This window comes from Acomys russatus, chromosome 7 (assembly GCF_903995435.1).
Source record: "Acomys russatus chromosome 7, mAcoRus1.1, whole genome shotgun sequence".
NCBI classification, from domain to species: Eukaryota; Metazoa; Chordata; class Mammalia; order Rodentia; family Muridae; genus Acomys; species Acomys russatus.
In genome coordinates, this window is record NC_067143.1 from 27,357,935 (window position 1) to 27,385,389 (window position 27,455).

The 27,455-nt window shown below is 38.9% G+C and overlaps 1 protein-coding gene across 1 annotated transcript in view; it reads right to left on the bottom strand.

Moving 5' to 3' along the window:
* Mctp2 (multiple C2 and transmembrane domain containing 2) overlaps nt 1-27,455 on the bottom strand; it is a 224,255-nt gene that overhangs the window by 21,047 nt on the left and 175,753 nt on the right. Inside the window, exons 18-19 of the mRNA XM_051148727.1 lie at nt 19,602-19,724; nt 16,408-16,452 (exon numbers count right to left, since the gene is read on the bottom strand). Of these exons, the coding sequence (XP_051004684.1) occupies nt 16,408-16,452; nt 19,602-19,724 (168 nt within the window). The remainder of the gene's footprint in view (nt 1-16,407; nt 16,453-19,601; nt 19,725-27,455) is intronic.

Here is a 27,455-nt window from a genome sequence, read left to right on the forward strand (position 1 = left end):
TTAGCTACTTGGAAGAAAAGGAGTTATTTCAAAAGGACAACCACATTTCCCACTAATGTTTATTGATCCCAAGTTATAAAAGCCAGTTCACTCTTTGGCTTTTGCCACACACACACACGCTGTGAGCCCCAGTCACCATCTTAGGCTGCAGAGATGATAACAGGACATCCTTGAGATGAGGAGCTTCAGGTCTCTGCTGAGAATTCTACAATCACTTCAGCATGACCGGCTGTTTTCCCTTCTCCCCTCGGGTATCTAAAGTATCCTGTCACCCTCTTCTATGACAGTGTATCAGACACGCCCACAGTAAGAGCACGTCAAGATGGAAACACACACACATTTCTGAGTACTGTCACTTCATATGCAAACCGTTGCCTTCTGTCATGCTCCAAACACATTGCAGACATCAGGAAAACTTCAGTCAACCTTTTGGCAACTACATCTGAAACAAGCAAGCATTAAAGGCATGCCATAGGCAGCTGGACCACATGGGCCTCTGTTCCACAGCCTGCAAACAGATCTAACACTGTATTATGTGTGATTTATTCATGAACTTAAGAGCACTATATAAGCTTGACTTCCTCAGTCTCCCATCCTTTATGTAAAATGGAAGAAATCCCGTGGTCTAAGGATGTTGCCTCTAATGTGTGTGTAGAAGATCTTCAGTATATTTTACTATGTTATATGATTTAATTTAATGATTACTCAAATGCCCAATGAAGAAAAAAAATCCCTACACTGGTATTTTTGTACTATGTCTTAGCTTATCTCTTTCCTACTCTTGTCTCTCCGCAACAATTCAGCCTATTATGCTTGTTGTACAAGCAAGGGTCTTTACAAGATTCTCTTATTGAGACTGTTACTTGGGTTAGAATTATGATAAATCACCAAGTAGCCACTCAATAGGGGAACACTCCTAGGATCCCCCCTCCGTACAGAGAGAGAGAGAGAGAGAGAGAGAGAGAGAGAGAGAGAGAGAGAACAAATAAACTCATTTTTATCTTCTATTTTCTGCTTCATTTAAAGAATCTTCTTCAAGATTACCAAATACAAATAGCCAAAACACTATGAATGTAACATTTATATAATTCCTGAGTGTTACATGGTTCTTCTTGCTGAAGGTAGTTTATGGTGTGTATGTGTAATGGTATAAATGTATATGTAAAAATATAAATAAATTAATAAAAATTAAAAAGTTGTGTTCTACCAATAAAATAATAAATAAATAAATAAATAGTCTTGAATGGAGTGAGGAAACCAGTGCCCCCTGTGGTGGTTGCAGGCAAAACCAGCAATAGGGCAGATAGTTGAAATCTACTCATTCATTTAAGTAGTTCCCTACTCCACCATTGGGTACTGAGGTTGTTGTTCTTGCATTCCCAACTTCCCAAGAGAGTTTTATTCTCTACCCTAATTTTAAATTATTCGCCACCTACTATTATTCTTTAAGCAGTTTGTGCTAAAAAAAACAAAAACAAAAACAAAAACAGACATGCTGCCAAGGCAACCTCATTCACATGCAGCAACCCACAGTTGCCTATGAATGGGCACAATGGTCAAAACCCATCTCTGTCTGCTGCAGAAACCCCATGTTTACAAAGGAGCATTTGAAGGCTCTGGACAGCTTGACCAAAGGGCAAAGGAGCTTCCTACTTGCAGCAGCATTGACTTGAGGTCAAAACAATTCCTTGAAAAATGACTCAAGTTTCTGTGTGGCTCAATTTCCTAAGAAACTTCCTATTTTAATTGATTTTTTTTACCCAACAAAAGCACCAAAATTTAAGGTTCTGATTATGAAAAAAGTGTTAATTAGTACATCAAACTAATGAAGGATTGTGACAGCATCCTTTCAGTTTTTAAATGAATTTGACATTTTGCTGTGAGTATTCAGTATCCATAGATGAGATTCACATTTGCATATTTTTAAGAGTCAGAGTAATCAAAATCCTGTACATTTTGAATTACCAACTAACTCACTTTGATTATATTACCTAAATTATAAAAATGATTTCATTTTATTTTTATAATTCACTGTTACAAAACAAAAATGCATGGTATATAGAATTCAAATGAAAAAAAGTCTTTATGTTGGTTTTGTAAATGTTTGGAACTGACTCATAAAACATGGTCATCTATGCTACAAACACTCAAAGCACTCAACAAATCAACTTTATTTGAGGTCCAACTTTCATCTTTGTCCAGCCTGTCACAGGATGGACATCTAACAGCCTTTTTTTTAATCTTCTCATTTCTAATCTCCATAAAGCTGTCCTTAAGCATGTTCAGAGTTGAAATAAATGGTCATTAAATTGGCACCTTAATTGACACCACTATAGATAAAACTAAGCGCAGCTTTCTCAGCAAGGCTTGGGTACCCTGAAAACTCACAACATATGTAACAGATGGAAGATATTCTTAATTCTGTACTGTAATATCAAATGTGTATGCCTCGGGCATAGTTTATATCAATTGCTATATTTCTCTGTTAAACGTTTTTAAAGATAGTGCTTCTATAAAGATATGTCCTTATTTGACAATTTTATAGAATTTATTCAGAATGACCATGGATTCACTATTTTCTATTTCTATATACACTATTTATTTTATGTTCAAAAGGCTGATCATAGTTTGAACTAAAGCATGGTTGCTATGTGCTTGATCATTTTCATTCGATCAATGTGCAAGAGGGCTCCCACAAGGTATTTGCCTTTCCTACTACCAGAATCATGAACTATGTAGGACTTTTTACTAAGTGCCTATCGTGGCTCTGGGTATTTTGTTATAGCATCAATAAGCAATATAAAATATAGCCAGCATAATAACACTACCTTTAGAACTATATTATCAGACCATAGTTATTTATTAGCTATATATTATATATGTATATAGTTATATGCTTCATTCTTATTTAAATTAAATTATGTACCCAAATTAAATTCTATATAAATTAAACTATATACATATCATTTTTATTTAAATAGTGATTGCATTAAAGATTGTTTTTTAAAGTGCAGAATTATTCAATATAGCAGATGAAATAAAACCTTCTAATATTGTAACACATTTGTTGATTGTGATCGCTTTAAAGAAAATGGCCCCCATGGGCCCATTGGGAGTAGCAGTATTAGGAAGTGTGACCTTGTTGGAGTAAGTGTGGCTTTGTTGGAAGAGGCATGCCACTAGGTGATCTCTTTAAGATTTCAGAAACTCAAGCCATGCCCAGAGCGGCATTCACATCCTGCTGCCTGCTGATCCAGATGCAGAACTCTCAGCTCCTTCTCCTGTCGGCTTGCATGCTGCCATGCCTCCCACCATGAAGATGATGGAAACTGTATGCCATGCCCAATTAAATGTTTTTCTGTAAAGAGTTGCCATGGTTATATTGTCCCCTCACAGAAATAAAATTCTAAGACATTCTATACTTCTGAAGTTATCTTTAAACCACTAATCTGCCAATGGATGTGTCACACAGTCACTTCTATTTCCTAAAAACTAGTGTCTAGTCACAGCAGGAATTTTGTCTGTGTTCACAATGTGAAACAATGGACTTAAAGGCCAGGACTGGTAACTCCTAAGAAGATCTCACCCACAGAAGAAGTGCCACATGTATTAGGTGGCCTTGTCAAAAGTTCCAATCATACCTCCTTTGATCTTTTGCCATTTGCTGTCTTGGTGCCTCTGGGTTTCTCTTCTCCCTCCTTGCCCTATGAAGCATCATTTTGAAGAGCTGGCTCCTGCTAAGTACTCCTTCCTCCCATCTCCCCTGGGACTTTCTCATGCAGCTTTCATGAGACTGTGTATTATTTGATGCCTTTTGGCAATATTTTGGGGAAAAGCTTTCCATTTTCATCTGAGAGGCTGATTGGTAACCAGTGATTTTTAGATCAATAGATGACAATTTAGATAAAATGTAAAATGAAACTGCGAAGACATATGAACACTACAGATCTGCACATTCTGGAAACACATTAATCTTTATAGTAGCCAACATTTTGCTCACTTCCTATCCTGTGAGATTATTTCAAATAAGGTGAATCATTTTATGGTTCTAAAAGTGACAACTGCCTCTATAATAACGCACACAAAACCTTTAGTGTTATTTGCATTTTTAGGAAAAAAAAGGCGCATCTCTAATAACAGTCTATGGAGTTGGGGAGAAGTTGGTGCTGCTCTGGTCCAATTACAGATGAGCTTTGTGTGTGCATTAGTTCATGTAGATTGCTATGACAGGTCACATGATTTATAAAGTAAAGAGATTATTTGGCTCACAAATCCCATGTCTGGAAGATTCAAATAGCATGATAATAACATCTCAGTGAGCAGAAAAGGAAATCAACATTTGCAAAAGGGGCCAAGCATCCAGGGCCTCTTCGTTGTATGTTAATCACTTTCAGGAGCAAATATTCTATTCCACAAGAACAATGCTAATCCATTCCTTGGGTATGGTGTCAGACATAATCACATCTCATGAGCTCTGCTTCTGCACAACACATGAGGACCAGAACCAGAACCTGCAAGAGTCAGAGATTCACTGTAGCAGTAAATATGATGGCTTTTACCATGGGAGTCTTAGCTGCAGTTCTGAAAATGAAACTCATATGATCTGGTCCTGACTGGGGTGAGAGGCAGGGATGGGAAGCCTTAGTTGCTTTTCTATTTCTGTAATAAAACACCATGACCAAAGGAGAAGAAAGGGTATGTATCGTACAGCTTGCAGTCTTTCATATTGGAAAGTCAGGACAGAAACTTAAGACAGGAATTGTAATAGATGCCTTGGAAGAATGCTGCTAACTGGCTTGATTAGCCTGTTGTTTGGTTGTTTTTTGTTTTTTTGTTTTTTTTAAATACATCCCAGAACTGAAAACTCAGGACTGGCACCAACTACTATGGACTGAACCCTACCATACCAACCATTCACTAAAAAAGAAAAATACCACATAACCTTGCCTACAGACCAATCTTATGGAAGTATCTTCTCAATTAAGATACCCTCTTCCCAGATATGTCTAGGTTTGCATAAAGTTGACAAAAGCCAATCAGAAAAGAAGCTTCATCACATTTGTAAATTACATGGTACAGTCATTAACATGAACCCCTTCCCTTCAAGCAGGCAAAAAGACAAAGGATGAACAGCCTTTTGTCTAGCTTAAAGAATACTGGGATGTATCTTGGTTTCTTAAGAAAAGCTCTTCTGGGACAAGTCTGTTCACGTTACCCTGATGCTCTGAGAGATGGTCTGGTAGCTGGATGTGCATCCCGCTGGCTTTATTTACACATCTCAGATTGAACCAGGGAATGTGGTGATAACAGTTTAGCAGATACAACATTGCCTCTGCTGCTGACACCACACTGCCTGGGAAGAGGAGGGATGATTCATTCAGAAAGACAGTCAGGGGCTACAGGTCTCTCGTCCTCTCACCACAGAGGCTTCTGATTCATACAGAGAACTGTGTTTAGAAAAATAGTGATGACCACTGGTGTGACTGCACAAATGAACAAGAAGATTGCAACTGACCGCATAGCCACAGTGGGGTCTTCCTTATGATTATAAACCTGCAAAGGGATAGAGGCATAAGTGAAATCCTCAGGACTGAGGGTCTACTTGGCGTGCAAGCACCTGTCATCAGTACTAGAGGAGGAAAAATGAAGATTTCAAATCCGGAATCCAATCTCACAAGGTTCCTTTATATGTGTGCACATAGCATGTGTGTGTGTGTGTATGTTCACATGTGTGTATGTAGGGGCAGTTGGTTGATGCCACTGCTTTTCATCATTCTGTACTTTGTGTATTAGGCAGAGTTTCCTCCCTTTGTTTTGTTTAGTTTTTGAGACAGAGTATTCTCTTCCAGGATAGCCTTGGCTGTCCTGGACTCGCTTTGTAGACCAGGCTGGCCTGGAACTTTCAGAGATCCTCTGTTAGGACTGCAGGCATGTCCTGCATTCTGTGCAGGCAGAATTTCTTAATGGATTCCAGGGCTTGCTGTTTTTCTAGATTAGGTGGTCGGCTTGCTCTGAGGATCCAGTTTCTGCCTTCAGTGTGCTAGTATCGTAAGTGAGCTGCTCTACCCTCCAGCTATTTATGTGGATACTGGGCACATACACTCAGCTCCTTGAGTAGCCAGTGATTTTTGCCACATTTTCCTTTTGCTCCAGCTCACCAGTTCCTGCTTTGCCTTGTTTAAAGCACTATAAGAATGAGTGACACTGACAGGAAGGGAAACAAAATGAAAAATTCCTATCCTCAACTTGAAAGTATTTATCACGTGAAGATGAATGCAAAAATCACCATCATTTAAATTATACATGTGTTTACAGGGCATCAGAAAGCCTGCATCTTTGGTTGAGTTTTATAGAGAGTTGAATTAAGGATCGATAATGTGCCTGTAGCATAGCATAGCCGCTCACTCCTTTAAAGTGAACAAAACACAAAGAAGGCATCAGGCAAGCTTGCCTTCCTTAAGGCCTTGTTGGCTAGCTAACCCATGTCTCCAGTGAACACAGCTCTGTAGGTGCAAGAAAGGAGCTTTGAGCCTCTGGGAAAGAATTAACACCATCAAAATAAATTTACAACTGAGAATTAATTATATAATCAGTACGTTACTTTAAGTCTTTCCTGTTTGTTCTGATTTAGAGAACCACTCATTTCTCTGTTAATTATCTAAGCAAAACCAGGGAGATATCGCTGAAAACTGACCCTGTCAGAAAAAAAAAAAAAAATACTGTTGACATGCTTCAAAATTGAGTGGTGTTTATCAAAGAATGCGCATGAATCCCCAAAGGGTCCAGGCAAAATTTTTATGTCGAGATCCTTCCAGAGACTCCAGCCACCCAGATGGAAGATGCAAAGCTGGAGTGGTAGACAAGGGGAATGCCTTGTCTGTTTTAATTCATTGAATCTTATAGACCCATAATTTGAAAACTTGAATGATTAGAAATTTATTGACTGGCATTGAAACATTAAAAAAAAAAAAGTGCTGAATATCTGTGCTGATGAATTGCTGCTGCATGAGATTATAAATTCTTCCCCGGGGAACCCTAGCTTCATAAACTAGGAGCCCACTTCTGGACTTAGCCCAAGAGGCGTATTCATGTGCATAGGTAGACTCAATACTATGGTGCATACTATTAAATTGGGAGGGGGAGGCTAGAACCCCATGGGCAAGCTCACCTGGAGTACACAGTTGGGGGAAACAAAAAACATCCTGTCTCAAATGAAGTAAAAGTCAAAGACCAACACCCAAGCTTGTTCTCTGGTGTTTATAAGTGTACTGTGGCATATATACATCCAGAGGCACATTCACAGACATGCATGCTCACAGATAGCAATAGATTTACTTGTTTTTATTTTATAAATATGTCTATGCACCACAGAAGAATTGGGCATCAGAATCCCTTGAATTGGAGTTACAGACATTGCAAACTGTGGGTCACATGGATGCTGGGAACTGATCCCACCATGTCCTCTAGAAGAGTAATTGGTGCTCTTAATGACTGAGCTATCTCTCCAGCCCCAAAGTTTATTTTTTTTAATAGGGGGAGAAGGCAATGCAGGCTCTTTCTTGAGAGTGCTTCTGTGTCAAGTAGTTCTCTTACTTTGAGAAATAAATACAAAACGGTTTGAGTTCTGAATCAATACCAGTTCTAAGCAGCTTTATCCTGCTTTAGCCATCTGATCTTGACACAGAACTCTGCCCTGGTGTTTATCAACATGTGCTTTTGCCTTGAAACACGAGTCTTTTCAGGTGTCAAATGAAAGGATGAGAAAAGAAAAGGCCACAATCTCTGACATCCTGAGGAAAATACTGGAGACACACAACTTCATCTTTGGAACTCAAATGCCAGGTGGACTGACTCCATTGCATCGTCCCTGGGCCAGCTGAGAGATGGATGTGGCCACAAGGTAAAGAGGACTCATAGCTCCTGTAGCTGGAGCTACTGCAGACACGTGACCAAAGAGTGATGGTTTCCGGCTTTGTTGTATATGTCCTTTACCTTCCTTCTAGGTAGAGGAAGTGGGGGAGTGGGTAGGGATGAATACTGGGTAAGATACTCAACTGATTAAGAAAAGTAAAAGGTAGGACCGGGGGTATGATTCAGCCAAGTATCTATCATCTTACTGTGATAATGTTGGTTTGGGTCCCAAAATAAACATAAAAACCCAGGAATGCCAGCACTCATCTGGGATGAGTTGGTGGGGTGAAACACAAAAGCAGATAGATCCCTGGAGCTCATTGCCTGGCCCACCTAGGTGAGCTTCATGTCCAGTAAGAAACCTTCTCTCAGAAAGTAATAGATGAGGAGAGGGAGGAAAAGACCGCTGGCCTCCGACCTCCACACTCATGTGTGACATGCCCACAACAAGAAGTATATAGCACACATACACACAGATATAGAACACTAAAGCTAATTATTATGCACTAAAACCTGACTCAGACATCAGCTCCTATAAGCAGTCCTGACTCCCTCAGCATTTCCCTCCAACTGCCTTGACTGCTTCCCAACTCGGTCCAAGGGTGACACATCTCATGCTGTGGTTCCATTGGAGCGCCTGTGTGACTATGGTCTTTGTATAGTCACAGGGACTCTGCTACAGAAGAAATCATCAGCAAATGCTGCTGCTGGTGTGGGATGAATGAATGAATGAATGAATGAATGAATGAAAGAAATGGCATGCCTGTTTCCAAACAATGTAATACAGCTTACAACTAAGATTCAGCTCAGAGGGCCTGGATTTAAATCCCACTGTGAATTTGACAGAGAAATCTCAGGTGCATTAAATTTTCTTAAATGAGATTTGTTTATCGATGTGAAAAATAATAGCCAGTGGAATGTTCTGACTGCTGAATGAGTTAAAGGACACAAAAAACTGAAATTGCTGAACATGATAAAGTTACTAATACTTCCATGAGTTTGAGTATTAGAATGTCTTACCATCTTGCTTTAAATTAATACTGTTATAGTCTTTTCTACACACATTACTTAGTTTTCCAGTAGGAAAAATGTCATAACTCTATTTTCTATCAATTGTTTCATAAACTGTCAACTTATAAATTATCTAAACCAAGAAGAGACTTGATACCCTATGAACGTATACAAGGGGAAGAGGTCCCCCTCAGTCACAGTCATAGGGGAGGGGAGTAAGGGGAAAATGGGAGGGAGGGAAGAATGGGAGGATACAAGGGATGGGATAACAATTGAGATATAATATGAATAAATTAATAAAATATATTTTAAAAATTAATTTTCTAAAATGTATCTTGTAAACCTCATGGATAATGGAGACACAGGGTGTGGTGGCCATGTTTAAACAGCGGGTTTCGCTATGAAAGACAAGAGCAACCATTACTACCCCCAAGAAATCACTAGTGGGTAGTGATCCATCTGAACTGTGATGTTTAGTTCAAATCCACGGCAGCACAGTCAGTCTCAAAACTATTAAGTACAATAAACAAAGGCACAAGCAATAAACAGAGAAATGAATCTTAGGGCATGGAGGCAGGAATGTCAGAGGTAGGAGAAAAACAGGGGGAGGGGGTGGTAAGAGTGCCAGAACATAAAGTTTACTTGTGTGCCATTGGGAAGAAGAAATACGGCCAGTGGATAACCAGCATCCCATGTCCAGTTTCTCCTACCCTATCTTCATGGAATGATTTCAGACAGCAGGAAAGCAAGCAGCTTGATGTAGCGCCCATGACTGAAGAAGCAGAGCCTTGGACTCTTTGCTTTTAGATAGTAATGTTATTTAACAGCAGCATGGAAAACTTGTGGAATTTGCCGGCTGGTGTGTCTTGCTTCACGTTGATTGAAAGCATATACCAAGAACAACATTTACAGTGGATGTTTTAAAACCTCTCCAAGTTCGGAGACACTGCTCAGTGTCATGACAAGCAAGGTGCCCGAATAACATCCAAGGACCAAGTTCGAAACATTTTTGGGTTACTTCTGAAGGCAAGGAAGTCTCAAACATTTGAGAAATGAGGATTAAATGATCAAAAAGGAAATGTACATGAGATAATACATCAAAGAAACATAGGAACTAAGGACTGCATCCTCCTGTGATCCCAAACATACATCTAGTGGTCATTAGAAATCGACTGCAACACATTCTCCTACTACAGTCTTGAAAGTAACACAGTGTGATAGAGGCCCTAACAGTAAAATTGCTGTGTCAGTAAAAAACACATTAAATTAAATTATCAGAGTTTAAACCAGAATGACTACTTACATTACTGCCCTGGAAATTATGCCAGATTCTCTGCACCACATCCTACATATAGGTTGTGCTTTTTCAGAAGCTATGTGCACCTATGTGCACACTTGATGGCAGACTTAAGACTAACTGTTCAAAGAAGCTTGCTGAAGATTTTCTTTCCTTAACAATACCATACCCTGTCACTAATAACTGCCACTATCTCCTATAATAAACAAAAATCGCTGAGTGATATGGGAGCTTCTGTGTGTCTGTCTATGTGTGTGTCTGTGTGTCTGTCTATGTGTGTGTCTGTGTGTCTGTCTATGTGTGTGTCTGTGTGTCTCCCTGTGTGTGTGTGCCTGTCATTCTCTGTGTTATATGAGCAGCTATTGTTACTTTGCTTTTTCACAAGACACAAAAGAAAATGAGTGAAACTCCTCTTTCTGATAGACTGTCAGACAGTCAGCAGCTACTCCATGGCCAATAGTATTCCGAGGTTACAGGAACAGAAGATTCACCTCTATAGGAATTAGCCTTGGTAGCCCTGGGCCCTCTATCCAAAAGGTTGACTCTGAAAGAAACTACCAAATGCATGCCATGTGTGCAGATAAGTCTAAAGGTACATTTTAAATGATGACAGTGACAGCATTTTAAGTTTTTTCTTTTTCCTTCTTCTCTCTCTCTCTCTCTCTCTCTCTCTCTCTCTCTCTCTCTCTCTCTCTATCTCTCTCTCTCTCTCTCTCTCTATCTCTCTCTCTTTGAGGCAGGGTTTCTCTGTGTAGTCTTGGCTGTCCTGGATTCACTTATAGACCAGGCTGGCCTTAAACTCACAGAGATCTGCCTGCCTCTTTCTCTCCCAAGTACTGCGATTATAGGCGTGCACCACTGCATCTGGCACATTATAAGTTTTTAACATTATTTTCTAATGTATATGTGTATATGACTGAGTGTATGTATGTGCATCACTGGCAAGTAGGTGCCCACAGAGACCATAAAAGGGTACTGGTCTTGTATGTGGCTGGGTGCCACCTGATGTGGGTGCAGGAAACAGAACTCAGGTCCTATGCAGGAGTAACAACCACTTCTAAGCACTGGGCAATCTCTTCAGTCTCGGCATGCTACGTTTTCTGAACAAGAAGTAACACTCATTCATCCTATCTTATTACTGAACTTCCCTCAGTGAATACTGAGATATTTCTTGTTTAAAGTAATGTGTCCATTATCTTTTTCCAATCCATAACTGATATAAAGGGATGGATTTCTTTTCTCATAAGCACTGATGGGCATCCATGCCATCATCAATGACCCTGAAAAAAGAAGTCATTCAAGTCCCCTGACAGTCTAATTATACAAAAATGCACCTACACGGTGAACATTAGTATAGGCTTTTTTTTTTCTGATAGCAAGAAGCAAATTTTTTTTTAATTTTTATTACATTCCATTATGCTTTCATCTTCCTGATAGTAATAGTAAATGCTGGAATGTTCTATGTAAGTAACTGTTGGGCTGGAACAAGAAAGACACTCTCTGGGAAACTATTTATACCTTCAGCAATGAAAACAAGATATTATTGTCTTACATGACCTTTCATAAATATGGGGTACAGCATTTTACACAATTGTTTCTTGGTTCATGCTTCAATTACTGACCTTTACTGTGTAGAAAATTAATGCAATTTTCATTGTAGTGCATCTGTACAAATAAGGTCCACATGAAGAATTCCACATAAGAAATCTAATAAAAATAGAAAATGCTAACTGATTGTTGTTGGCTGAACTCAGCCATTATCTGTTTGTTCTGGGGTCCCTAGAAAAGTAGACTTGCAACAAGCAATTTCTTATATGGTATAAGAAAGAAGGAGTTTTCTTTCTTCAAAGTTTAGTCTGTATGCTTCATTTCTTAAAAGCCAAAAACCTAGTTACCTGCAAAATGTATGTGTTATCACAAAAGAAAAGGCAGCAGAATTGTGACATCTAATCTGGCTTCTCACATAGATGGCTGCAGTGTGCTGTTAAGAATGAGAAGGAGCCAGAGGTGACGGTGATGTCATTTTACAACCAGCTCTATTTGAGACAATAAAAGTGTGACAGTGACCAGGCCTGTGAGTCAGAGAAAGGCAGAAGATGGGAGCCCATGCATCCCCTGAGGAAGCTGGGCCAAGGGGCCCAGGCAACCTTTCATCCTCTGTCATCTGGGATGGTGTTTGCATCACTCTCAGGCTAATGGGTCTGGTAGAGAGCAGCTTCCTTCTCTTCTGCTTTTACAGGGAATGGCTGTATGTTTATAATTTGTTCATAGATCCTCTGGGATCAGGTGTGCTATAGATCCCAAAAGCCTGTTCTGTCATGTCTAACACACAGGAGAGGATCATGCAACAGTCTCCTGTAGTGGGAAGTTGCCCTCTCACTGCCTGGCCAGGTTTCAGACAAGTACATTATGGTGCTGGGGTCCTGGCCACAGAAAGGAAATGATGCACTGGGACACACATGGCATGTGCCCTCAAGAGGTCTCAGTGTTGAACTTGAAGTTTAACAAATCTAGTTTGGCAAAGCCCCAAGGGAAGCCCTCTGGTGCTCTGGCTAGTTTTATAACAACTTGACACAAGCAAGAGTCATTTAGGAAAAGGGAATTTCAGTTGAGAAAATGCTCCTGACAGACTGGCCTGTAGGCAAGTCTATATGGAATTTTCTTGATTGATAATGGACTTTACCAAGTGTAGTTCCATCCCTGGGCTAGTAGTCCTAAGTGCTATAACAAAGTAGACTGAGCAAGCCACAAGGAGCAAGCCAGTAAGCAACATTCCTCCATGGCCTCTTCATCAGCTCCTGCTGCCATGGTCCTGCCCTGCTTGAGTTCATGCCCTGATTTATCTTAGTGATGGACCATGTTGTAAAAGAGTAAGCTGAAATAAACCAAACCCTCTCTTCCCCAAGTTACTGTTCATCATGGTGTGTTATGGTAGCCATAGAAACCCTAAGATAAGAAACAAGAGCAACTTGATATGGACTGAGACTAAAACTATGCCAGGCTCCTAGCAACAGAGAGGTGTGTTTATCTGAAAGATCATACATAGCTGGGCTTTTTTTTTTTTTTCAGTAGATTTTATTCTTTACAAAGTTATATAAAAATACAGGAACAAAGTGCCATGGTTATGGCCAAACTATGAAAAGAAATTACTGGAGTACCTTAGTAGAAACATCTCAGAATTGAATGTAACCTGAAGCTAACAAAGACAGCCCCATTGCCAATTCTCTCCACGCAGGACAGGGCAATACCACTAGTTTGTTTAGCTCCATGCTTGGTCCTGACCCATTTCTGCAGATGCCACATTAGGTGCCTTCTGCAGGCATCCTTGCCCAGAAATGTTTGAAACATTAACACCTCTCTCCCTCCCCCAAGCATCAGACAGCTCTTGAATGGGTCATGTTCTGGCCTAGACATGTGATTGGACTGTATTGCCTGGTGGTCTGCTGGAGAGCACATGAGAGCCGTTATCTTTATAGGGTAGCTTTGACTACTTGAAGAAGACCCATAAGATCAGACCTGTTAGCTGCTAACATTCAGTCATGGAAGGAGGTACTGAACACGGTCATTGGACCCTTGTATGAGGCTCAAGTCACTGCCTACAATGCCTCCTAGTCAGCTATGGGTAATTTTGCTCCAGTTTCACACAGCCTTGTGATCTCTAGATATATCTAATTTGTGGGAAATTAGCCGCAGTGGGGAAGTGGGTACAGGGGGCTTCACTTATGCAGTTTTGGGGAAGTTGTAATTTATGCTTGCATGTAAGTTTTCAGTGGTGCAGGTGATTTTGGGGGTAAGCCATGCTTCTATAAGCAATCCCTCACCATGTTCTATAATGAGCCCCATAAGCCCATTGGGGTCACATGGGCATTGGTTTTTTCCCCCTACATGCCCTTTCATAGCGGAGAAGCCCTTTTTATAGCCACTCAGTGAAAGACCTCACAAAATATTTTTTCATCCACTGTTTTTGTGTTTTGTTTATGATTGTTTGATACAATATCTTACTCTGTACCTCAGCCTGTTCTCAAACTCACAGTAATCCTCCTGCCGCAGCCTTATAAGCACTGGGATTACACTTCTGAGCCACCATGAATGGGTCCATTCCTTCCTGCTGGAAGCTTCTCTTTATGTGATATGTCAAAGGCACTCTGTGGCAAGTGTCCCTAGTGGGGACAAATGGTACCCTCTTTCAAGGATGGCACATTTAAACAGACTTGGATGAAACAAAATCTGCCTCACATTTAAATTTTGGTTAAAAAAAAACACTTTAAATTCTGCCTAGTGTGATATTGTGATATAATAAGAAATAGATATTTTGTCTTGGGTCCTGGCTGTTGGCCAGAACTCTTAAAGCTCTTGAGCTGTGCTAAGTGATAAAAGCAGCAGGAGTGGGTTCTGTTACATTCAGGTTTTGTCTTTAGCTCCAGAAGCCGGTCTGGACCTAGAGAGCTGGGAGAAGAACCGTTTGCTGCACACTGCACAGATCAAGCTCTGTTCAGTCCCACCTGAGGTTTGAGAGAGTGCAGTGTCTTCTGGAAAGCCCCTAACATGGAGATCTTCCTGCCACAGGAAACCAAGCATCTGATAATGGGTCTGAAATTTGCCATTGCACCCTCTCCAAAGCTCCCGACCCTCCAGCCAAAGAGCCAGGCTCTTCTATCCACTAATGGCCACTGAAGTACCTAGGCAATCTGTGTTGCTAAAGAAACCTACATACATACAAGAACAGAAGCACCACACAGGGGCGGGAGGATTCTGTGTGGACAAATTGTAAGGAATTACTGGGCCCAGATTGGGATGCTCCACACCCTGTCCCACGATTGCCCTTCTGCATCTCTTCTGTTTGATTGTTCCCAGGTTGAATCATTTATGTATCATAAGGCAGTAAAGGGAGAAGTAGGTATTCTGAGTTTTGTGAGCAATTCTATAAACTTAACAAACCTTAGGGGTAGGTTATGGAAACCCCAACTTATAGCTGGTTGTCAGAAGTGCATGGGGCATCCTTGCAAGTGCCTCAGATAGGTTTAAAATAACCACTTGTGAGTTTCTTTGGCAAAACACCCCTCCATGCACTGGGCTTGGTCTTCACCTCACATTAAGCGGTTTGCTTATTCAGAAACCACTTGAAACAGTTAATCAAAAATTTCCAAAGAAGAAGCTTACATTGCTATCACCTCTATTCTGTAAAGAAACAATGCTATTTTAAAAAAATATTCTGTGTTTTATTCCATTGTGTCTTTAATAACAATCACCTTCAGACAACAGAAAAGATTCAGTCTGTAATACACTCATTTGTTTCAAATGGGCAAAACCATCTGGTCCCCTCAATTAACTGCAAGGCTCTGGTGTCACAGAACCAGTCTTTGAATTAATGGCTGTTCAGCAGGCATTTATATTGCACACTTGCTCTTCAGGTTCTCCTTTCTGCCCTTTCTTCTCGCACAAGACTCCTCCATGCCACCACCATCCCCGCCCCACCCCCTGCCCCCGACACCCAGGTTTTAAGGGACTGGAAGTTCATTAAGCTCAAAGCCTCTCATTTGGCACTTCACTTTTTTTTTTTTTCCAGAAGGTTTGTCGGAAAGTGTAATGACAACAAAAGCAGCAGATTTGAGAGATTCTCCCAGGAGAAGAAAAAGGACAGATGTACACAGACATAGAGCAGAGAACACTGCCAGCAACAGCTGGGAAAGTGACAGGCTCAGAAGTGGGTGACCACCCCACAGAGCGGGTGCAAACCTAAAGGAGCAGCCATTTCCCTTGATTTGCTCTTGACTTACCAGACTCCCTCTCATTGACGGAGAAGGGCCTTTCTTGACTTACATTCTGATTCTTAGGAAAATTCAGCTATTTGCTCATCTTTTACCCTCTTTCAATCTCATGTTTAAAAATATTAGAAAGAATGAAAGTAGCACAGTGCCCTTCAGAACAATGAACATGCATTATCATCATTAGAAATAATCATTGTGAGATATGAAAAGTAGTTAGTACTGCAATGGTATGTAGTAGAGGAAAATCAGATATTGCAGCCATTCTGTTTCAGTTAAGCAAGAGGTTGATTTTCTTTAAATCATAGCATTTCTATAATATTACATAATGCCAAAAATCAAAACAAACACAACCTGGGAAAACACAGTATGGGAATCATTAATTAGTTCCTACTAAGGGTCTGTCATCAGCACACCACTTACCTTCTCCTCCTCCTCCTCCTCTTCGTCATCTACATCTGTGCTCTCCTGAAAGGAAACCCCATAGCATGTTAAGTATCAACTGGGATTACATAATGCAAATGAAACACACATTTTTAAGTTTTAAAACTGAAACAACATTAGTACGTTTTAAAACTCATGATATATCCTCTTGGAAAAATTCACACTTTTAAAAGTTGAGAGACACAGTGACAAGGTTATAAATAATATATATAATCTACTTGGAACTGTTAGGTATAAATAAAGCTATTGTGCAAGTGCCCTTTGACAGCATCCACCTCCAAAACTGCATAGGCAACTTATCTTTTCTGTAAACAGTTTTGTTCTTGTCTGCAACTGCTATGCTAAAGCTGAAAATACTAAACTCATAGTTATGAGCACCACTCTTCACTCCTTTGCCTTTCCAGCCATTACTGAAACATTCTACAATAGAAAATGCATTTGTCTGAATATAATCATCCTTAAGAATGTCACGTTTCTCCCCTTGGGGTTGTGGGGACAGAGAAGGGAAGAAAACTGAAGACTCTGATACTGACTAACAGTTGCATTACCTCAGACCAGGTGCTGCCCTATAGTTGGGCTGCTATTTAGGTTCATTGGACTGGTTTAGATGTTTAATAGGAACATTTTACATCATATAATTGTAGTGTCTAAAGATGAACATCAGTCAGATATGATGGCACATGCTTTTACTCCCAGCACTTGGCAGATAGACGTTGAGGGATGTCTGTGGATTTAAGGCAAGGCTCTGCACAGCCAGTGCCAGGACACTCAGGGCTATATAGTTCAGATCTAGCCAATGGACAGCTCATTCTCCATGGTTGTGGGGAGAGCGGGGAGTGTCTCTGACATGAACCCCGGTGCTCCCCATTTGATCACTTCCCCTTGGTGGGGAAGCCTGATGGCACTCAGAGGAAGGGAAAGCAGGTTACCCAGATGAGACTGGATATGCTATGGCCATATGTTTGGGGAGGAGGCCTCCTTCTGTCAGGGGTGTAGGGCAGGACAATAGGGCAGAAGAGGGAGGGAGCATGGGAATGGAAAGATACAAGCAAGGGGATAACATTCTGGATATAATCTGAATAAATTATAATAAATTAAAATTAAAAAGAAAAAAGAGACCCAATCTAGAAGGAAAGAAAAAGAGACAGACAGGGAGGGAGACAGAAAGGGATTGGGAGGGAGAGGGAGAGAGACAGAGAGAGAGAGAGACAGAGACAGAGACAGAGACAGAGACAGAGACAGAGAGACAGAGACAGAGAGATGTTATCATCAGTTGCTGCAATCAGGTGGGTTCAGAAGCAGGGGAAGAACAGTCAATGTTAGAAAACCAGGGATGTTTTCAACCTGAAGATTTACTTTTCTGCTTAACCATGTGAAGGTCAGACTTCCTATTTACTATTGATCCACCAGTTTCAAGCAATTTTCTTCACTGGAACTGTTCAAAGAAGTGACTACGAATGCTCTGCTCTACCCTATCCCAGCAAACCTCTGAGCAGTCACCAAATAACATCTCTCAGGGCTGGTGTTTCCTTACCTCTGACCATCCTCATAAGCCTGAGCTGTCACTCTGTAGGACACACACTGTCTATAGAGGCGTTAGCTTTTTCACCATTGTCACCATTCATGCCTCATAAAAGCCAATGGATCCATGCTAATGTACTGAAGAAAGGTAAGCAAGGGTCAAGACATGACAGTGAGGATGGCTAGATGTCAGCATTTTGAGACACGATTTCCAAAGTTTGTCCCTGTAACTTTGGGATCATCACTCTGGGGTTCTAATCCTTCATGGCACTAGGCATGATGAAATGAAAACGGACGTTCTTGTCTCATTCAGAGTTGCTTTACCAAAACTAAATTAAGCAGTGAATTTGAATATGTTTTTGAAATCAAAAAGTTCTTAAGAATGCAAATTTATATTCCCATCCATAAAAAGATATTTATGCACATCTGTACACACATATGTAGATACACAAATATATGTACTTCTGCACATAGGATAAAGAAGATCTCATTCACACGGTGGCTGAATAAAATCTGGTTAGACATTGCACCAATGTGAGTTGACAGCATTTATTACTACAGATGTTTTCCATTAGAGATGTTTCTCTAATTTATATTCATATAAAACCTAGTCTATAAACATATATAAAATATAAATCCATTTTTTTGTTAGCTGGTTCTTCTGTCTTATTGATATGTGTCCATGACTGCTCCATAAGATAATCAAAACCAAATACAAGAACAATTTGAAAATTCTTGTAGTTCTACATCTGTCATGTGCTCATTGTTTTACATTTGCTTCATCTCAAATGAGGCCAGAAATGCCCTTCAATACAATATCTATTCTTTCACAGATGATTTTTTTTAAAGATGAGAATATAAAAACACATATGACAATAGTTAGCATTAGAATCATGGGAAAACTTACATATAGATGATGGCCTTAGAAAGAAATTTATCAGGCACAGAAAATTTAGGGTTTTTATTTTAAAACCTGCTTCTTAAATCAGAGATTTAACTACAGCTAGTTACCAAATTTAAGTTCTGGTTCACTTAGACCAGAAAAATACTTTCCGAGCTGGGATGGATGAGGGGAGTAAGGAGGGCAGGAGGACAAGGAGACACCAAGGGATTTCCTTCAGAAGGGACCATGTGTCTTTTCACATAAAGGCATTTTGATGGATAATCAGAACCAATGTGGCCTTTGGGAATAGAGGGTGGGAGTTATTCTCACCCACTTGCTGAGCACCCTGGAAGTTGGTAATCCCTGAAGAACCCTCAAAGGGAAGAATGGCCTAACCCAGTTTCCCCCAAAGTATGCTAGAGGAGCCCAGGGAACCCCCCAAAGATTAATCTCTAGTGTTTAAATTTCCAGGAACCCTATCAGAAAACAGAAGGGTATACAGATTTCTAGGGAGGAAATGACAGCCAAGATCCAGAGGGTTCCTCTCCTATTCAGAACATCAGCTGAAATGTGGAAGTGTAAGATATGAGAAAAGGAAGATTCCAGAATGTGTGTGATAAAGCGTATGTTCTGGAAATTGTGTCCTTAAACCTCATTCTTCATGGTCCTAACAGCAACTGGAGCAGGGCTTCTTTATGGTACCAACACACATTGCCTCCATCCTCTTCCTCACTGGGCCATTGGAGGAACTCTGCGAATTTTTGCTCACCTGGTTGTCCTGGGTGCTGCTGCCCTTCCCTTTCATGGGCCTGAGGAAGTTGTACAGAAAGAGTAGCAACAATGCCAAAGGAATCATGTAGAGTTCAAAATTCCAGACAGCGACCAAAAACACCTGCCAGGAAGACAAATAGGAGTCCATGACTGCTGACTAAAACAGAAGATAGGAGTTTTACATTGCTATTTCATTGATATAGGGAGATTAAATTTAGAGATAGTTTAAAAAGGGTGAAAGTACAAATAGGTACAGCTCCTATAAAAACCAGTGTGGGAGTTTCTAAAAAACTAAAACTAGATCAGCTATTTGACTAAGATATACCGTTACTGACATATACCCAAAGGACTATATTTCCTATTATAGAGACACATGTTCAAAGCTGCTCTTTTCACAATAGCCTAGACATGAAAATAACCTAGATGTCCCTTAACTGATAAGTAGACAATTAAAAAATGTTCTTCCCATACACAACAAAATTGTATTCAGCTGTAAAGAAAAATGAAATGTATAGGTAAATGAACGGAATTGGAAAATACACTAAATGAAATAGCCAGACGCAGACGGTAAATTGTTACATTTTTAAACTCATGTGAATCTTACTGTCAAATCTTTAGATTTGCATGTTTACATTGGAACACCTACTGTAGAAACCAGGAAACTGTAAAAGGACCACTGGTTGAGGAACTTGGGGATATCTTAGAGAAGAGTGAATATTAAAACAGAAGTGATAGGAAGGGGAAAGGGGGCATAATGAAGAAGAGGTTTAAGTAGGGAGAGGGATGGGATGGGATGGGATGGGAGGGGAGGGGAGGGGGGGAGGGCAGAGAATCGGGTTGGGGGAAAAAATAACAAATGCTGAGGATGACCAAAAGATGAAACCTACTGCTTGAGAGGCTGCAGATGACTGATAGATGATGATGATAAGATAGATAGGTAGATAGATAGAAAGACAGACAGACAGACAGACAGACGGACGGACGGACGGACAGATGAGAAAAGTGCCATTTCCTTACACAGGAGATAATGTTCCTCCCAGAAGCCATAGGTTGCAAAAACAAAAAGCAAAAACAAAAACAAACAAACAACCCCCAAAAAACAAACAAAACCTCATAAAGCCCAGCACCAGATATGGAACACTTCTAAGCTGTTCAACAGGAATGTCAGAGACACTCAAAACAACACAGCGTATTGTCACTGATCTTGGTTGGTAACCAGAGCTACAGGGTAAGACCCTATTGATGAAAACACCACTTTCTTCATAGGAAACAGAGAAATAAAGTTGGTATTCACCAAGAATCATCCTGTCGGGTAGCTGGTTCAGTAATCTAAATCTAGGCAAGAATCATTGCTGGAGTGATCACAGGCTAAATGGACACGCCTCAAACTTCCCTCTAAATTCATAGCTCAGCCATAATTCAGTATAGCTCTCAGGCCTCATCAGAGAGGCTTCTTTGTTCAAGTGACATTGGCTAATACAAAAACTAACAACTGGTCAAAAATGCAGAGAATAGGGTCATTGGAGTACTCAGCCACAAATAGAACATCTGTACCACAACCTCATTTCCCAAAGCTCAGGGACTATTGCAGAAAAGATGGAAAAACTGACTATAGGAACCAGAGGTCAGGAAGAACTGGAGTGAAACTGTGTCTTCTGGCCATGGCAAGATTGCTACTCAAAAAGGGTCTAGCTAAGGATATCGATGGCTTCGGAGGGAAAGAGACTCAGTTTTCTATTAAGGGCGTGGCCTCTGGTCCCTGGGAGGCTGTCTACACTCCAGAGCATAGACCCACACTCATGAGGACAAGGGCATCACAAACTGAACTCAGTGGGTTATGGCCAAATATTGCTATCAGTGAAGATGACTTGAAGCACAGAAAATGACTGCCAATATTTCAAACTACAGGTATTTAACATGCATATATGTTTCCAAAAATTAAGAATCCTAAGTTGAGAAAGTTATAAAATTGTAGGGCTCTCAGAAAATAATTAGGCATTACTTCTGATGTTATAAAGATATAGATGCACCTGGACATATGCCTCTCAGCTTCTAAGATATGTGTAATTTTCTGTGGAAGGGCAAGTAAGAACTCAAGGCCTGAAGCTACAGCAATGGGTAAAACTCACAGGCAAGTAACAGGGGTATATTGCATCCAATGATACAGAACATGAGAACACAGAGCTGCCCTTTGGAGGAACTATTGCAATACTTGGGCCACACTTTCCCACATAATCTATGAGCTGAGTCACATGATTTGTAATTATCAGCTTCCGGTGTATAGGAAAAACTCACAGTAGACTATTTAATCATAAATATAAAATACTTCCTATCCAAAAGACATTTTTTTTACTAAAATCTAAAAGCTTTATAAACATTATATATTGCTGTACACAACAAATAACTTCACCCATAACATTTTTTCAAATATGGTGATAATTTTTGTGAAAAGCTCCTCATATAAATATATTAATTTTTAAAATTAGCAGTATTGCTGATTTTTTGTTGTTGTTTCAGATAGCATTTTATTTAATTTTTCTGTACATTCTAAAATATAGTCACATGAACTATGTGTAAGAAATCTCTTCTGTTACTTACTCCTTGTGTTTGAAACTTGTTTTCTTTGTTTAATCTCATTGTGCCTACAAAACAATATATGTATAAAGATACTGAAAGAGATATTATTGTCTAATTCAAAATTTTAATGAAAATTATTCTGGTTTCCCATTTTTCTACCATTAAGCATGATGTTAGCTTTTAGTTTCCAATGTATAAATCATATTACATTAATAATATATACAAATCTATCCAGTTTTAATATGAGAAAATTCAGAGGTATTTACTTTATTACTGCTGATATCTTCCAAATATTTTAAAAGCACTTCTTTGTATCTGCTCCAAATTTAATGAAGCATTTTTAAACAATAAGATTTCTATCAATTCTAATAAGAGTTTATTTTATGATTGTTACTTATTGAATCAATAATGGATGGTGGCTGAACAAATTTTTTGTTGTTTGTTTTTCATTTTGTTATCTTCTGAAGGATGATTTTATCCTTCTCATTTTAATACATTATTAGGATATATTTACCTAAACAAAAGATTTAAGCAATCTTCTATTTGTTTGGGAAACTCCTGCACAAGGTCTAATGATATGCATATATATGTACATAATATAATGTTTATATATAAACTATATATAGTTGTAGTGGATATACAAAATAAAATACACAAAATAACGCAAAAGCCAACTTTGCATTGATTCCAATGTTATATGTTGCTTGATTTTTGGGTTATTTTCAAATTTTGGAATTAGATTCATTATGACATTACATAAGCATTCTTCAATATCTTATGACACATGTAACAGTTTATATGACACATGTCACAGTTTATATGACTAAATATTTTATGATTATAAAAATATATAGACACCTCAAGTGTTGAAATTTGCTCTGTCATTTTTCCGTGACTTGCTATTTCTATTTTTCAAAAATAATACTCATCAGGTAGCTCTTCCCTCTGTTGATACCCCTCTGTTGGGGGTTGGTCTGATGCTGGGTATTCTGATGCTAATTACCGGCCCTCAAGATCTGATTGCCACCCAAAGGAGCATATCCTCACAGACACCTCTCCTTGTTCTGCAAAACCTTGCCCTACCTATTGAAAGTTGATTGTGTAATTTTAAAAATGGGGAAATTTGGGATTTGGCAGAAGAGAGAGAGGTACAGTTTGAGGCTTGCAGTCCTGGGGTCACAGAACTGTGAGGCAAAGAGGGAGCAGAGACAAGTACAGGAGGAGCAAGCAAGAAGGAAGTCACTATGGGTTAGCATGGAGACAAGCACGCGGTCAGATTGGCGTGGATGGGGGAAAGCAGCCCAGATGAAGAACATTAGCAAGTGTTTGGGGATTATGGACGGGAAGCAGCCCAGATAGGAATAATTAAAGCAGATGGCCTGGAATTGGGGGCTGGGAAGTGAGGACGATAGTTTAGAAGTTTAATATCTGCCCAGTCCTAGGTTAAATGATGTTATTCTAAATTACAACAGGTGTTTGGGTCTTTATTGGTTATGATAGCCGGTTAGGTAACACTGCCATAATAATTATAAGTATTTAATTATAAACATTATTAGATGTTTTATAGGTACCACAACACCCCTCTGCCATGTTCCTCTCATCCCCAAAGCAATTTTCTCTTAAAAATGGAAAGTCCTTCCCGAATGAGGACCCTTTGGGTACTCATTAAAAACTACAGGTGTTATTGACTGTATAAAGATAAATATCCAGGTATACACTTAAAAGCCCGTGGAAAATGACAATATTTTATTCAATAGAAAGTCTTACACTCTCTTTATGCATAAAAAGAACATTCATTTTATCTGACATATTTCCTTACACAAATGACTGTTCTTAATGCATATGTTACACGATTTTATCTATATAATCTTTGATTGAAACTATGGCTTTTTCTATATGGTGCAGCATGTCACCTCAGGGTTTGTGCCTTAAGGATTCAGTGTTCTACAGGAATCCTATTTCACTCTGAAATAATAAATCTATTTTCTTTTAAATGATATTTGCATGTATATGATCCTTTCTTTTTCATTTTTATAGTTAGAAACAAGCATCCAATATAAAATTTTTCTATATTCACTATTAGCAACTAAATTTATATACCAATTTACACCTCCCATTTACTTCCATTTCAAACGCGCTGGTGAAATTTCATCAGCCATTTCAGCACCAAACAGTTTTAAGAAAGTTATTCCTTAAAACAAGATTTTATAACATGTGACTTTATGTGTGTGTTTAAACATTTCTGTGGAGCATGATGTCATATAGACCAAAAGAAGTTTCCTCCATGTTCATTTATTATTTGGAGAGTTCAATGTGTGTGTGTGTGTGTGTGTGTGTGTGTGTGTGTGTGTGTGTGTGTGTGATAGATGATATGTAGATAGATAGATAGATAGATAGATAGATAGATAGATAGATAGATGTGTAGATATTTAGATAGAGGGAGAGAGAGAGTATGCTTTGGGTCTTTTGAGTGTTTTCTCATTTTTGATCCAAGAACTACTGCAGTTACAGTGGGGGCACTGGTAACAACACTTCAAAAATGGTCCAGACAAATTTAAATGTAAAGCAGCATTTTAAATTACACATGTCTCTTCAACACAAGGCATTTAACATTATCTATCATAGAGTTTACAATGCATTAAATAGAAAACACAAAAACACAAATATAAAAAGGGTGAGCTGATCAACTGAAGCAAGAAGCAGTGTTTATATGGAAGAAATCGGCATGTAATACTGATTCTAAGTTGACTACCAGAGGTTAAGGGAAGACAACATGCACACAAATACAAATTGATTTCTAGCATGTATAACATGTTTATTCTTGTGCGCTCTCTCTCTCTCTCTCTCTCTCTCTCTCTCTCTCTCTCTCTCTCTCTCTGGCCCTCTCAGAACCCACCTCTCTTCCTCTCAGCAGACTCATCTCTACCACACAACCCACAGCTCTACGTTTTCCTAAGATCCAGGCCAACAGAAACCAAGTAGCAGAAAACTAACCCAAAAAAGATACATCCAAATATCAACACCTAAAATCACCTAGACATTGGTGAAAAACCAAAACAAAACATTAATATCCAAGACAATATACCTCCACCAGATATGCCTTCCCTGTGTACCAACCCTACCACAGTAGGTCCTGAGACATGCAATATGCCTGAAGCAAAGACAAAGACTTCAGGATAGCAATTAGGAATATGTTCAAGGACCTTAAAGAAGATATGCATAACTCATTAGTGAAATCTGTGAAAACAAACAGTGGAATGAAATAATGAGAAAATTTCAGGACATGAAAGTAGAATCACCAAAGAAAACCCAAACTGAGATAAAACTGGAAATGAAAAATTGAGGAAGTCTAACAAAAAATCATAGAAGTAAGCCTCACCTACAGAGTATAAGACATGGAAGAATCTCAAGCACTGAAAACAAGGCAGAAGAAATGAATACTTCAGTTAAAGAAAATGTTAAATAGTTAATAAAAAAAAAAAAAGAACAAAAACAAAATAACAAACACAAAAAAACTCCCGGCACAAATCATGCAGGAAATCTAGGACACTATGGAAAAAGCAAATCTACAAATAATGGGAATAGAGAAAGGAGAAAAAGCCCAGGCCAAAGGCACAGACAATATTTTCAACACAATCATAGAATAAAATTTCTATAACCTTAAGGAGATGCCTATCAGTTTTCAAAATGCATACAGAATACCAGATAGACAAACATGACAAGAAATGAAATTCCCAATGGCATATAATAATAATAACACCAAACATAAAAAGCTAAAGAATATTAAAAGCTGGAAGGGGGAAAAGACCAAGTAACATGTAAAGGCAGAACCATAACACCTCTTTCTAGTGGAAACACTGGAAGCCATTTGGGCCTACACAGATGTTCTATAAACTCTAAGAGACCTCAGATGCCAGGCTACACAACCAAAACCAAATTTAATTTGTAGTATATATCTACCAATTTAGCTAAACAGAAGATCCTAGCAGGAAAACTTCAACTTGAGGAGGTTAAGCACACCCAAGGAAACACAAAGGATTAATAAAAGGTAGGAATTCAAAAGAGTAGAAAAACCCAAACCATGACAACAAAATGACAGGAATCAATTAACATTGCTCAAGTATAACTTAATTATCAATTTTAATGTCATTAATATTAATGTTCTCAATTTCCCCAATAAAAAGACACAGACTAGCAGATTGGATTTGAAAACATGATCCATTCTTCTGCTGCATCCAATAAAAATACCTTAACGTCAAGGATAGGTATCACCACAGGGTAAAAGAATGGAGAAAAAAAAGCTATTTCAAACAAAATATATATTTTGCAGGAACCAAGCAGGTGTAGCCATCTTAATATCTGACAAAATAGACTTCAAACTTAAATGAGTTAGAATATATAAGAAAAGACTCTATATACTCATTAAAGGAAAATTTTGCCAAGAGGATGTTACAACTATAAACATTTTTTGCACTAATCACAAGGACACCCACTTTTATACATGAAACACTACTACAACTAAACTCATATATTGACCCTCACACCATGATAGTGAGTGACTTCAATGTCAACAGACAGGTCATCCAGAGAAAAACTAAACAGAGAAATAATAGACTTAAATAGCATCATAAATCAAATGGAACTTGAAAACATAGAACATTCCATCTAAACACAAAAAGGATATAACCTCTCCTCAGCATCTTGTAGAACTTTCTCCAAACTTCACTGCATACCGAGACACAAAGCAAATCTCAACAGATGTCAAAAAAATTAAAAATCACACCCTGCATCCTATTCGACCACCATGGATTAAAACTTGATATCCAACAACAGAAAGCTCACAAAACCAGGGAAACCAAATAACTCACCATTGAATGAAAAATGAGTCAAGGCAGAAATTACAAACTTATTAGAACTGAAGGAAAATGAAATACAACATACCTAAGCCTATTAACACAATGAAGGTGCTTCTAAGAGGCGAGTTTACAGCACTAAGTGCCTACACCAAACAATTAAAAAGGTATCATATTAGTAATTTAGAAACACACATAAACTCTAGAACAAGTAGAAATAGTACACAAATAAATGGGCAGCAAGATGTAATCAAACTCAGGGCTGAATCAATAAAATAGAAAAACAACCAGGAATCAATGAAACAAAGAGTTGGTTCTTTGAAAAAAATCAATTAAGATTGATAAATTCTTACCCAAGTTAACTAAAAGACAAAAGAGACAATGCCGAAATTAATAAAAGTAGAAACAAAGGGGGAACATCA